Raw genomic sequence first — 14,727 nt, forward strand, 5'->3', positions numbered from 1 at the left:
TTAGTAAAGTAGCTGGTGAGTGTATATCCAATAACATTTCCACTGCATAAGTGTCATTGAACTGTCAGCCATCTCCTTATAGTGTAAGCTATAAGGACAGCTAATTCCTACTTAACCTAAAGACATCAAAGACCAAAAATGTACATGTCACTCAAAGTGGCTGGCAAGTACTCAACTTCAAAGGCAAGTCGTGACTTGTAAGAAAATAGAGACACTGTGTAATGAAACCGTCAAAATGAATAGAAAAGGCTTCAAGAGAGAGAAAAACCAGCAATAGCTCTCTTGGACTTTCCTGATTTGATTACTGTTGAAGCTCTCTGAATGGTAATTTGTGTTTCCAGCAGAATCTGAAGCCATCAGCAGAACTCACCTGATCTAATCTAATCTAATATTTACTGGCTAATCTGTTTTATCCATTGGCCAGTGACTGGATGGTCTTTGAAACCACAGCCATTGAGAACCAGCTTTAGTCTTCTAGTTAACTAAATTCTTGGATTATTGGCCATCTAATAAAAAGAAAATCAATGGATCAGCTCCACAAGGAATAAAGAGACAGGAAGAATTTGCCATAGATAAGTTTGTACAATTTATTTCATACACTGCATATCTAATTGCCCAATAAAACTTTGCACTTTCCATGAATATAGTTCACAAGCAAGTCTTTATAAACCATTTGAGTGATTCTTTGTGGATACAGGTCACTTTAGATTTATTTTACATATATCTGAGCCTGTTTGAATGCTACAGGCCAACCGGAACATTTGGTTTGAAGGAGTGGGCATCATAGCAGAAACAGAGAAATAAGGTATAATTATAATCTAGATGCACCACAGTCCTTTGGAGAATATTTCAGTACATATATTCAACATCGAGACACAAACACAATATTTTAATTGCACAAAAATACATTTTTAAGAAGTCAACCTGAACATTTCCAGTCAGGACACCGACATTACAATCTATACAGGCTGCTGCCCCATTTAAAAAGAAGATGGGGAAACAAAGACTGTCTGCAGCTGAACTGACCATCTAAGACTGTGGACAAAACAGGGTCACAAGAGTGTGACTACCATAAGGTCCTCATCTATTGTCTCCTTACAGCCACATGTGCACACACATACACCATATATATGTGTTTATAAACACACACAAGCCAATCTACTTAAATGATCCTGACTTTGCTTCTTTCCACCAAAGTTTATCCTCTCATGCAGATGTCTCTGACTGAGCTAGAGCTCAGCTTTTCCAACTTATAAATGATTAGTCGTCCCTTCCTTGTCCTGACGCTGCCTCTGCAGTCCCCTCCACTTATCCTCTAGCTGCCCTTACCCCTGCAAATAATGCAGTAGGTTAAAATAAAGCACTTTTGTTTTTGGTGAATGCTACAGTATCATCCTAGGAGTATCTCTATATTTGTCTGAGAGAGATGCTGCCTGCATGACTCATAGAGGAAAAACAGGAGGGGGAGTGATAGAGGGGCAAGGAAACATAGCAGCACTTTTTCCCCTTTTTTAAATGTGTGACAGTCAAAGAAATCCACTTTTTCTCTTTTTACAGAAGCAAAGGATACATGGATGGGACAATGCAGGAGTATACTAGTATTTATGCTCATAATTGCTATTTTATAAAATGTGTTTACATGTTTCATCTACACAAAGACTAAAGAGTTGCACTTTAAGCGATTAATGAAAAACTACTAATTCAAATAGCCTGACAACCCAGTAATCTATTATATAACATCTTGTCTATGAGGCAGTAAGACCTTGAGGTTAGACACTAATTACAATTAAGTAAAATGTACAAAAATGTATGACTCAACAAGCAGAATAATAAAAAAAAAACTTCAAATGGCTTAAATCATTCTTTCTAATATTTATTAAATTATTAAAATGTTTTTAGCAACTGAAAGCAAACGGATCCAAACATCAGTTCATCTGAAAGTGTTTATCTGCAGCATCCAGAGACTGACTTTCACTGCAGTCAGTTTAAATTAGAGCAATGGCTGCCATAAGCAAAACCCTCACAGAGTAACAACATGGAAAAATATCTGAGGATTACATGATGATGTGGCCTCAGTTTTTGCTTCTTCCTCAGTAAAAACTAGTGCCTTCCTGTATGTTTGTGAGGGACAGTTGAGGTATGCAGTGCTGCGTCTGCACACTGACTGGTCAGATCAGCATCAAACACGGTGGAACTCTGTGCAGCCTTGGGAGTCAAATGGGGAACACCAGCAGTGTAGTTTTACATTTCTGCAGGTCAAAGCACACTTCATTTTTAATCTCCGCTGAACTTAACTCTGTAAACATCTGTGAAATGAAGCATCACTGACAGTGTTGTGTAATTGTGTGCGGTCTGACATAATTTGGTAGAGATGAAAGGAAGAACCAGTTTTTTTTTTTTTTTGTTTTTTTCCTGAGGAAAGACAAATTAATGAGAGGAGAAAAGAACAAACCACTGCTGATGGATGTGAAGAGAACTTTTTCGTGATTACTGAACATGCATTGAGGGTGTTCAGGACTTTCAGGGGTCAATAAAACTTCCAAAAAAGATTCTGCATGATTCAATAACCAGAGAAAGGTCACCTCTATTCCTGAAAATTGCTGGTGGGGTATAATGAAGGTGATGGAGGTGAGTTGCAGAAGCAAACCATGAAGGATGAACATGAAGGTGAGTACATAAATGACATTATCCATCTACTCCTCCCTCTTCTCTCATCATTCTGCTCTGTCAGATTGATGGGAAGTGGTTGCAATGCCAATTTTGACCCGTGCTGCTGCACCATAATATAGCTAAACTGTTGATACACAAGGCAGTCATAAAGACAATGAATACAAACACACTAATATGCTTTGGCTGCAAATTATAATAAGATTTTTATCACTGGAAAATTAATTTTCAGTGTAAAGGCTTATCATATCACACAATAACTGTTTGTGTAGCTGAGACAAGGGAGGAGCTTTTTCTACCATCTTGCTACAATTTTTGGATGGCCAGTCTATACCTCCTGGATGATTTATGATATAATAAAATAATAATTTACTATGTATTTTATGAGTACAGCTGCTCCACTTAAAAAAAAATAACTATTGATTAATCGAGACTGGGATGTTAACATGTTGCTAAATTAAAATAAAGATAAGCAACATGGCAAGCAGGTATTCTTACATCAGTATAATAAATATACATGAAGAGTCATTATGAGGCTCACATTTGTGTATAGTTATCTCATACTGGTGGACCATAAAGCAACAAGACAAAAACAAGGGTATCATAATATTATTATTTACCATGTTATATTAAAATGTGTTTTGTCCATCTTGCATTTGCAGACTTGCACATTCTCAGATATATTTCTTTTTATGTTAATGCATATTGGATGAAAAGAATACCTTGAACAACTTAATTTTTCATTTTAATTTCTTGCACTGTAACTCACACAGTCTGAATCTTCATGATCTATATCGGCAGAGTACATTTTTTGGCCATGCACTCTGCAGGCCGGTTGTGTATTTGTATGTTTGTGAGCAATGACACATGTTTACATGAGCTAGCAAAAAATCATTTTAAGATTTATCAGAAATCTGAATTTAATGTGGTGTTCTTTCAGTTCATTTATTTCCACCAGTGAGTGAATGCATTATTTAGTGGATCAAAAACGATTTATCACAAACATGCTGCCAAACTACAGAAAGCAGACGAGGATTACTCCAGTTAATCAAATCTTTAACACAGACAGACACACGCATAAAAAAGCCACACTGGGTTGCTAATGGTATTAGACATTACTGCTGATTCTACACTCAGTTATATAAGAGGTCTGGACTGTGGACTGAACCCTGAACAAGGGTCAGGCAACAGTAAAAGACCACTTGGCACTGGTCCAAGGGTTGAAATACAAATCAAGTGAATGAAGTCTGTCAAATTGTCAAGGTAGATAAACTTATTATGATACTAAAGATGTACCTATCTCTATTTTTGTGATTTATTGAACACACATTTGAGCTTAATCTAAGGCTTAGCCACACAAGAGTGAGATATTCTTCGATGGTAGTTGAGTTTAAACAGCTTAAGTTCTGTGGAGGAGGCTTTTTCCAGATATTGAAGGGACACAGAGGCCTAGGACAAATAAGTGTCAGTCAAAAAGCAAATGTCGTGGTAAATCCATTAAGTGGAGCCAAGGATTTTACTTAGCTTGCTTGAAACTGTCCATCAAACTTGTGATGTTTACAGTATATATAGTTTGTGAAGAGCTACAGCTGGGAGATTAAAGGGAAAGGAAAACACTCACCCGAGGACTCCCAGCTGGCTCGGCACTCTGGGCTTCCTTCTTCTTCTGCTCCTGAGCCACAATATCTTTAAGATACTCATTCACCTGAAAGGAAGAGGACAAATAAGATTTCAATTACCCAAGCCACAAACAGCGTAAAAGAGCTAATATCAATACAGTAATAGCACTTTCTAATTCACACAGCTCTCTTGCAAACAATAGCTTTTATTTTATAATAAAAACTCAAACACTAAAAGCTGGACACTGAAGCCAGTGTGGAAGCACTTTTATTAATTTAATCTTACAATTAAATGACACAAAAACATTAAAAGCACATCTTTTATCTCAGGAAATTGCCCTGTTGTGTTTTCATCGCTGTGCTGTCTGCTCTGTAAAGAGCCTCTGTAAAAGTCTTTGCCTGCAGTAGGGTTGTGCCTTTTCATGCATTTAATCTAATTTCAACTGAATTACAGCGACATTCAGATGAGTGGCACCGAATGGACTGAGTAAAAAGAGGTACAGTCAAAATTTAGAATTTGGGAAATGAAGTGCACTCCAATAGAGAGCCATATGTTTGGCCAGTAGGACACCACAACCACACCTCCCGTTGGCTACTGTCTGTTCTGAGTGTGAAGCTGACAGCTGGCAGCAGCCCAGCGTTCAAAGAATGTAAACGGACTTGATTCTGTTGTAATGGATGGAGGAACCACAGCCATCTGTGAGTGCAGGCTATGGAAGCAAACAACTACATGTTTTAATTTAAAAATGATAAATTATATGTATTTACAAGTCATGCAGGTTGAAATGCTATTATGCAAAATTACATAACACATTGCAGAACTGTTCAATCAGACCAGAGGGTTCTGTTTTTGAAAATCAATGAAGTACCTTTTATTAAATTCCCAAAAGGCCCGTATGAGCCTTTCAGTGAGGAGCAGCTTCTGTCCAGTCTTTAACAATAAATGGCTGATTATTATAGCGTTTAACATGCAGTTCTCCCATCTCCACAAAAAACTCTGACTCTCTTTCATAGTGACCATCAACTTTCTGTCTGATCAAGGCCATATCTAGGCAGATTGTTGGTAGCCACATTTACTTTCATGAAACCCTTCACTGGTGAGAGCTCTTTCTTCTGACAATCATGACTCACTTAATGGTTTTCTTAATAATTCCCAGACTATCTAGAACGGAAAAACTCCATTGTTTTTTAATTATTTTAAGTTATTTTTCATCAAATTACCAAAACACACCAAAAAAACATTATTATGATAACTATTACATGTATACTAAAGAGAAAAAAATAACTGAATGCTTGTCTAATGATGAATTTATTTAAAAGGAACATTTGAAAGTGTTTAAAAACTTCCTGTCAGCTCTGAAACTGTGTTTATGAATCTTGTTCTTTACAAGTTAACATGCAGGCTGTACCTGAGACTTAACCATGGTAACGTGAAAACAAAGAGGGCTGAACAGATTTCATGATGTTTAGATAATTAACTGAAATGTGCATACATGTAAATCACAATGCACACAGACAGTGTTACAAACCTTGTTAATCCAGGTGGTCACTGCATCCTCTGTGTCATATGGAGTTTCCACCTCAGGGTTGCAGGATGTTGATGAATACTGACGAATACAAGCCATTACTTTCTCTACACTCACAGTCTCCACCACGTACGCTATCATCAGCGTGTCAATCATTGCCAGGTGGGCACTCTGGAAAAAATAAATAAATAAAAAACAGAGAAAACAAATATTAGAGGCTGAACTCTGAGGTAGCTCAGGTTTATTTTTAAGAACATTGCATATGGAGTTATTTTGTCCTGATGTTGTCATTCTAATAGTAAAAAAAACATACTCCAAAATTTTTGTCTTACAAATATTCTGACTTTCAGATCAACACCTTGTGCAATGGACAAATGTTTGAATGTGATAGAATTAAATACAACAAGAGAGTAATAGATGAGAAAATTAATCTGTTCAGAGAGATCTGTTCACTTTGTAACTGAACCTAGAACCCTGACAGTAGTTTAATTCCCAAAAGACATGGAGACGTCAAACTTAAAAAAAACCCTCTAACAGGATCAACATTATAAAAATACATAAAACACTGCAGACAGAGACCTGACAGATCCACTAAGCTAGAGGGGCTGATCATGAGCTGACATAACACGATGGTTTAGTGGCGGTTAAGGCAGTGAAATAGTAGTGAATTTCTAGACTGCACCAGGACTCCAAACTCTCTTCAATACTTTACATCTGAAACTCTTCTGATGGATTTCCCTTAATGGCTGTTGCCCTAGAAACAAGTGCATCCATCCCTTGTTACAAGACCCTGTTTGACCACCCTGAACGGCATCCTTCAAAAGAATTCTTTCAAACAGCAGAGTCCACAAACTACACACACATCTTCATTATTGTTCCTGTACACAATGGTCTTATTTAAAATACAGCAGAATCAGAATCAGTCAGAATCTTTAGGTTTCGGCTTTTGGTTTATTTCCACTTAGATTTCTATTTGAAGTGGATTTCAGATGTGTGTTCTTTACTTTTCATTTGCACATCCATTTGTTCTGTTTTTCTGTGTTCTGTATTCTTTGGTTCAGATTATATAGTTAAACTTGCTTCTTGATTTATCTAGTAGAGGTTTCCCACTATGTATTCGGTTGGATTTTTACTTCCTGCTTCCTTGTTTCACCTGGTTCTTAGTTACAGATTCTCACACTTGCTTCTTATTTAGTCACTAGCTCCATCAGTATAAATACTCAAATCTTCTCAGTTATGGTTAAAAATCTACAACAATCATTAGAATTTTATGAAATAAACTTGCGAGATGTTGTGTAACTTCATATTTTGGCTCTATTTCAACAGGAACTAAATATATATCATGTTGTCTTCCTCTAGGAGGAAACAAGGACTGTGACAACCATAGGCGTGGTGAGTTTTTGCACACAGTAACATGCAGGTTTTCCAGCATTCAGTCTGCCGAATCATAGAAGAAGGTTTTTGAGAACCTGAATAATAACTTAACCATTTTATTGCATATGGGTTGGAAATTAAACTTTTCTCAACACTAATTGTTATTGCCTTATTTCTTGTGATTTCTTTATAGCAACCTTTAGTTATTTTGTCTTTTCACTAATGTTGACTGGAGAAACACGGAAGGCCTTCCTGATATTTTCTGAACAGTGACAGTGATAGCTAAAAAAACAAAAAACAAAAAAACTCCAACTTTCTTTAAGTAGTATACAATTATTCTTTCCTAAATCATGAACAGATGAAATATTTACTTTTTTTTTGGATTATCTTCACATAAAACATTATTGGATATTGTTTGAAATGCTTCAGCTTATGTTTAAACCATTACTCAGTTTTATACTACTGTTTTTACAAAGTGAATTCTTACTGTTGGTGTTTTATGTTTCCCCCAAACTTAACCTCCTTTCTGAGACCAGCCTGTTTTCTTTGGTCCAACCAAGACTTACTCAGCAACTAGAAAAGTTATACCAGAGTACAGTATAACTCATAAATTTTCACTTTGTCCCTCTGCTTGTATGTTTCTAATTTATTTACCATGATAATGTCTTACATTATGAATCTAAATGGTATGAAAAGGAAAATCCAAAGCAGCAAAACATATATCTGTTCTCCAGGTTAAAACATAAACCATCACCATCCTATTTTATGTGGACACATGTTTACATTTTGAGCAGACTCAAAGACACTGGACTAGCGAGTAATGCAAAACAACATCGGGAAATATTCTGTAGTGCATAATTATGGGCAAAAACTGGTAACAAGTACCCATCATTAATCTAACACACTGTAACACGATCAGACCTTTCTAGTCAAGCCTAGGTAATCACACACAAATAGGAAGACACTGCTCAACAAGCATTCATAAAGCCAAAAATCCAACATCAACATAACCAAAATAGTAAAAGTAGACCTGTAGGTTATATCATGAAATAAGTACTAAAAGGTTAACATATTAGCTAAAGCTCGAGAGTCCATCTGGGACATATAAGGTTACATTTTGTATAAATGTGTATGAAACTGTCATAAGTGGAAGATAGCACACAAAAGATAGCAGGTTGTCACTAAAATCTGTTAATGACAACAGCTGGAAAACAGAAGTGATGGCAGATAATACACAGAAATATTATTTCTCCATAGTACAGCATCACAAAAGTTATATTTAATACATCTGAATCACAAGCCAGTAAATCTAGGAGCATCTAAAGCTCCGAAATGAATTTAGGGTGTGAAATCGCATTAGTGTAATGTTTGATTTCCGCCAGCTTCAATTTGGCATCAAGGCAGAAAAGCAGCCCCTTTAAATAATACACTAGCAAGTTGTTTCCTACTGGCCTTCATTTAGCCTGTCCAAACACTGTACAACATAATCCCAAAGTAGCGCCTATCAAATGCACACACACATCCTACTATCAGTTTTCAGAAAGTAGTTGCAAATCTATCTTATATTTCCACAATAAAATGGCCAACCAAAAGCAACACCAATTTTAAAAAAGAGACCAGTATAAACCCTCAAAGGCTTCTTTCTCTTCTCATCTACTCCCTTCTGCTGAGTAAGGATATTGATTTGGATCTACTTTTGTCTGTGAATTAGAAATGACAACAAAGAGAGTTAATCTTGTGTGAGACAACCACAGACACTCAGTCCCTTCTTATGCTGCATGTCAGTGTGTGGGAGGAAGAGGTTGGTGAAGGCCCACATGTTCATATTTAGGCACTTATAAAACTAGCATGATGGAGACATTATGATGCGACAGCATAGTTAGAACTCTTAAGAGATTCAGCAATTAGCTACAGTTTTGTTTTAGTCTCTCTCAATAAAATAATATCCCTTAAAAAATGTAAATAAAGGAATGAGAAAAGCAGTAGAGAAAGATGATGATCCACTACAAAAAAAAAGGCGAATTTTCACTAAGCATCCATTTACTTACCAACCACAACAAACATAACCATAAGATAACCAACCTACAGGGTAAGTAGCTGTGCAATATTCACTGCAAAGGATATTCAAGAAAGGGTCAGTTGACCATGTGCACACATTAAATTTAGGGGGAAACAGGAAGACTTTAGCAAGTGGATGGATGTGAAGAGGAGAATAAAAATGAAGGAAGAAAAGGAAATATTTCACTGACCAAAGAAAGGGTCAGCCTTCTTCATTCTAATGGATCTACCTGCATTAGAGCCACTTTCTTTGTTATATCCTATGATGTCATGGTTTCTAACCTTTGGGATTGCTGCGCACATATGAGTTCCTTCAACACTGTTCTGTCTCATCCTCCTCCAGCTGCACATATCCAAACTGCAGAGCTGCCCAGCAAAAGCTCAGTGGCCAACAGTAGCTCCACTGGAGCATTCAGAGATCAGATATCTTGCTTGGGGGGAGGTAGATGGCTGCATGAGGATAACATGTTGCTAATTAATTCTATTTGATTCATTAACTCAGATTAAAAACGCAGTTATTCATTCAAAGTTGCTTTGCCAACCTTTAAGCTGTTTTTCCTACAAGTTGCAGCCTTTATAATACACTGACTATAGGTATTAATGGCAATATTTGGAAAATAAATGACATATACTCATACACTCACAAAAACACAAATACACAGAATTTTTTGCTTTTTCATTTAATCCGATCGTGTTCATATATCACATACAGATTTCTCAAAAGGTAAGAAGATGCTGCTTCACGGTCAATATCCTGTTTTCATTGTACTGCTACATTGCTGGTTCTCTGGGGGGAATAGGTAGACACCACTGATCTTTAATACAGCTCTACGGTTAAAAAGCAAAAGTGGAAATCCACCATAGAAGCATGACATAACATCACACAAAAGAAATGCAAATGTGAACCACAGAGACCTACAAAAGGCTTGATGTGATGCATTTTTCCCACACAGTAATGTGTCTGTTGTAAAAAATCTCCATTGTGTGGGCTCTGAGCTGTTTGTCGGGGTCTTACCCAGATGATCATAAGAAGATGAGCAACAAAATAATCCTCACCACCACTAAGGAGACACATCTCTGTGAAATCAGTAGGAACCAACACACTGACATTAATTCACTACACAATTTTCTGGATTAAGGTAATGACTACAGCCACGTTTTCACCTTAATGTACAGGAAAAGTTTATTGTTTTGCAGTGCATCAAAATTCAAGACTTTATTATTTACAAGAATTATGAAAACTTTACCCTCTTGCACATTGACAACTAAGAAAGCACACACACATGCAGTAATTTCACATTAGCTAGAAAGTTGTTGAAATATTAAAAGGCTGTCCTTTATATTTAGCCGGACAGCCCTCTTGTCTGTCTAGCTCCAGGTGGTTTCACGCCACCTCAGCTGGACATGGAAAACCACTCAAGCTGTATCTCTCTCTGGTCTCTTTTGGAAGTAAAAAAAAAAGACTGCAAATACTCCACACTACAAAAGAGAGTACTTAACTTTTCATATGTATATTTTTTTCTACTTTAGGTATTCGCCCAGGCAGTGAAAAGAGAGACGTCCTAAAATATAACAAAGTTAAATAAACTGATAATGACTCTAACTGGAAATGCATCTTCACGATTAAATAAATTCAAATTGTGGTCTGATCGGTAATATTTATATCTACCAAATTTTACAACATTGTAGTGAAGATACAGTGATGTGAAATTTGACCAACAAGAAGACTTTTCCATGTAAGTTCACCTTATTTGTCACCAGCCAAACAGCCAAAAGCTGCAGTTCACCTTGTCTACTGGAAATACATGGGAACATTTCCCTATTATCCTCAGCAGAGTATTTTGGAAATATAAAACTTAATTCTTGTCATCGCTGCTTTCACTTTTTACATAGATAGATTTAGGACAGCTTTAAAAGCATGCCAGGCTGAAAACAGAAATAAAAATGCTTTCACCAATGTTTTTAGATGTCCAAAGTACCAACTGTGAGGTCTGGCATCAGTTGTGAGAATAAAGCTTTTAAGCAGCATACCTTCTCTCTCCATATGCTCCACAGCCAACCTAGCAATTATATGGAAACCTCAAAGCTAATCTTGGAGCAGTATCTGTGAACTGGATCATGGCTACAAGCCAGTGTTGACCTACACTGGTGATGTCTGCTCTCCATGTGCTTTCATCATCTTTAAAAAGCCATTTTTAAATGAAAATGGTTGTTAATATTAAGTCTTTGACTTAAGTGTATTAATTTCATTTCGCGGGGAAACATAAGGTATTTTAGACAGAGCACCAATCCAATTAAATTCTGTGGAAGTGACCACTTCAGGAGATTTGCCAACAGCAAAACCAGGTTAAATAAATTATTTCTGAGAATTCTGTGTCATTATAGTTCATCTCTGTTTTAAAAGGGTACATTTTCTTTTTGTGTCAGATCCCCTTTTCATACAGCTTGTTAAAGATGTGACTATTTTACCTGAAACTTCTGTTTCTGTGAGGAGGGAAATGCATTTTATAATTACTTTATTGAGTACTCATGGAAAAAAGGAAGCTTCTGCATGTACACGTTTTAAATCCATTATTACTGCTCCATTAAGGTGCTGTAATCCGTGGCTTGCAGGACCTGCAGATGGAAGCATTAGTCACAACAAAAATCCCTGCTTTAAATTCTAATGAACTCTTCTTTACACTGTGTAATAAGCCTAATGTGCTGCTATAGTAAATCAGAAGATAAATCATTTAACACTGGAAGTATTTTTAATCTGTCATTTTAAATAATCTTTTTAAGCCTTTTGTGTCTGAACCGACGAGGCTTCATTGAAACTAGTATGTGTTTGCAGAAGCAGTGAGACAGCTAATACTGAAGTCAGCACTTAATTAAGTAATATATGTAACACATCTAAATATAGAAATTAGAGGAGAGCAAAGGAGTTTTATGTAGTTTGAGGATCCTTATTTTTTCTTTGTAGGCAAAAATAACGCATGCATTATATAACTTGAAATATATTCTAATGCTCATTAAGCAAAATGATGCAGCTCTCAGGCCATCACATGGAAACGCATAGCATGCCCATTGCCTATCCATCCATACTGTACTGCCTGGGATCTGCTGCTGGCATTGTACACAACATACTGTCTGTGACTTTGCTGAGGCTGATGAGAACAGAAAGTACTTGGATGGGTTTCCCTTTCATCCTGCTGCTTCAGCTCATCTTTTCTCATAAACCATGATGTTTGATGTTGAGTATCTAGTTTTCTGCCTGGCACTCACATTAGCTTTATGTGAGTATGTGTATAAGGATGTGCAGCACTGCATGAAATGTAGCATCTAAGAAATGCCGCCTGTCTTCTTGAAGGAATCCAACATTTCAGCATTCTCTTCCTCTGAGCTTGGCAGCGCTCACCACTACTACAACCCCCACTTCACACACATATCTGCAAATGCACACTGCACATACGGGCTCACAGTGCACACACAACATATGCAGGCACAAGCACCCACCAACACATAGACACAACACCCTACCTACCGGAGTGTAACCATGGAAACCAAGCTCCTGCCCAATATGGGCTGTGATGGAAGCAGTGAAAGAGAGAGAAATGTACTCTCCATATTCATCCATGCTGAATATGAGCTAGAATATCAATCTGTCAGATAGTAAAATTAATATCTGACACACATGGTGTCAATTACAAAGTGTATTCAGGGTACAAAATGAATATAAGTTCAAATTTAAAAGGTTTTTCTAATGTAAATGTGATCACAAGATACCTGTTTTATAGCTCATCTAACACATGATCACTGAGACAGTCCCCATATTACCAATAAGAAACCATGTAAAGTCTAAAGGTCAACATCCACAACATACAGCTCACAGCTTTAGAGCATGACAGCCTGAATTATCAACATCAAAAACTGGTAACAACACGACCCATTTACAGCTGCTTTAGTAAATGTTAAAGATGTGACATTCACAGTTCAGCAGCTTTGAATTTCACTGACTCTCATCACATTAGATAAAGTTTTGAGATTTATTTAGAACATGTGCGTCTGAGTACTACCCTGAAACTATCATGCCAATGTCAGACATCTCGTTACATAATCAGGAATTTACCCTTATTTACTAACAAGAGCCACACTTATCTTATTGTTTGAAGTTCTTGAATAGTTTTAGTTTTAAGGAATGTTTTGTCAAATAACTTGAGATGAGACTTTTAGATAAGATTAGTGCAATATGTGACATTCATGGTTCAGCATAACACAGCCTGGCACTCTGCTTTTGATTTTCAAGAAGATGTGGGATTTATTGCCTTGCTATTTACATGAAGTTGTGGCTTCGGAGTTAACAGTGCTTCATTGAGTACTTTGTAGGATGCTTAAAACTCAGGTTCCCCAGTCCACATGCTGATGTGTCTCTGAGCAATACACTGAACCTCCACTAACCCCTGATGTGTAATCTGTGTGAATGTATGTGTGATGAGAAAAAGTGCTAAATGGTTCATATAAAGCCTTTTTAACCTTGTCTAAGTCTTGCCAAAGGTCACTTTAACACATGAACGCAGAAGGTGTCAACCTTCCAGTTGAAAAATCCCCATTTTAGCCATAACTGTCCCAAAGCTGGACGACATTATGTGTGAATCAGAATTGTAAAATGTTTCAAGTGACTAAAATAGCACTAATTTAACTGCCAACAAACTTCATAAGATGCAAATTTGCCAAGATAAGCAGAATTGATAAAAGCAGTGATTACTGGTAATTTTCACTTCAGAGTTGCCCATGAGCAAGGCAATTAACCACCACAGCTGCAGTGTATCAGCTCAGCATCTAGCTAATTAAACTGTGGTTGTGACAGCTAATATATTAAACGGCAACCAGTATTTATACATGTTAAGCACCTTGTTTGTAAGCTGACTTGCTTCAGTGATGAAAGAAACCCCTGAGTGCTACTTTACAGAGAAAAAATACCTCATTAGAAATGTAGACACATCAGATTTGTGGTCTTGCATGCATGTACAAAAATACAATTTTTTTTTTTGTTTAAATCACCATCTAGATTCTTCAGCTTATTCATGTATCTCTCATCCAATCTAACACAATTTCACCATGGCAACATACAGACTTTCTACAGGGGGGTTAGCATCATATAAAAAATTGGACTTTGACAATTTATCAGATATGATGGCCAATGCAAATTTATGTTTGTCACCTATCACAGATGAACATGCCATACAGTTGTTTACTACACACAGGTAGTGCACTCTTTATCGTCATATTTCTCACAAAATCACAAAATGTTGATGAAAAACATGGCAATGAAATTGTTTTGTTAGTATCTTTGTGCTGCTGTTGCCACAGCGGTGCATCCTGTGGGATTTAATGTGTAATGCTAGAATAATATTTTCAGACCATCAGCCCACCTCCACATTTCTCCTTTATTCTCTGTGAGCACTTCAGGTGGAGGAGAGGAGCCTGCAGTACAGAATGTGCGT

At 36.8% G+C, this 14,727-nt stretch overlaps 1 protein-coding gene across 13 annotated transcripts in view; it reads right to left on the bottom strand.

Annotated features, from left to right (window-relative positions):
• Positions 1-14,727, bottom strand: part of camsap2a (calmodulin regulated spectrin-associated protein family, member 2a) — a 38,419-nt gene that overhangs the window by 17,858 nt on the left and 5,834 nt on the right. For all 13 annotated transcript variants that reach the window (XM_042006126.1, XM_042006124.1, XM_042006121.1 and 10 more), the window contains exons 3-4: positions 5,816-5,983; positions 4,289-4,372 (exon numbers count right to left, since the gene is read on the bottom strand). In XM_042006126.1, coding sequence (XP_041862060.1) covers positions 4,289-4,372; positions 5,816-5,983 — 252 coding nt within the window. The remainder of the gene's footprint in view (positions 1-4,288; positions 4,373-5,815; positions 5,984-14,727) is intronic.

This window comes from Melanotaenia boesemani, chromosome 14 (assembly GCF_017639745.1).
Source record: "Melanotaenia boesemani isolate fMelBoe1 chromosome 14, fMelBoe1.pri, whole genome shotgun sequence".
NCBI lineage: Eukaryota > Metazoa > Chordata > Actinopteri > Atheriniformes > Melanotaeniidae > Melanotaenia > Melanotaenia boesemani.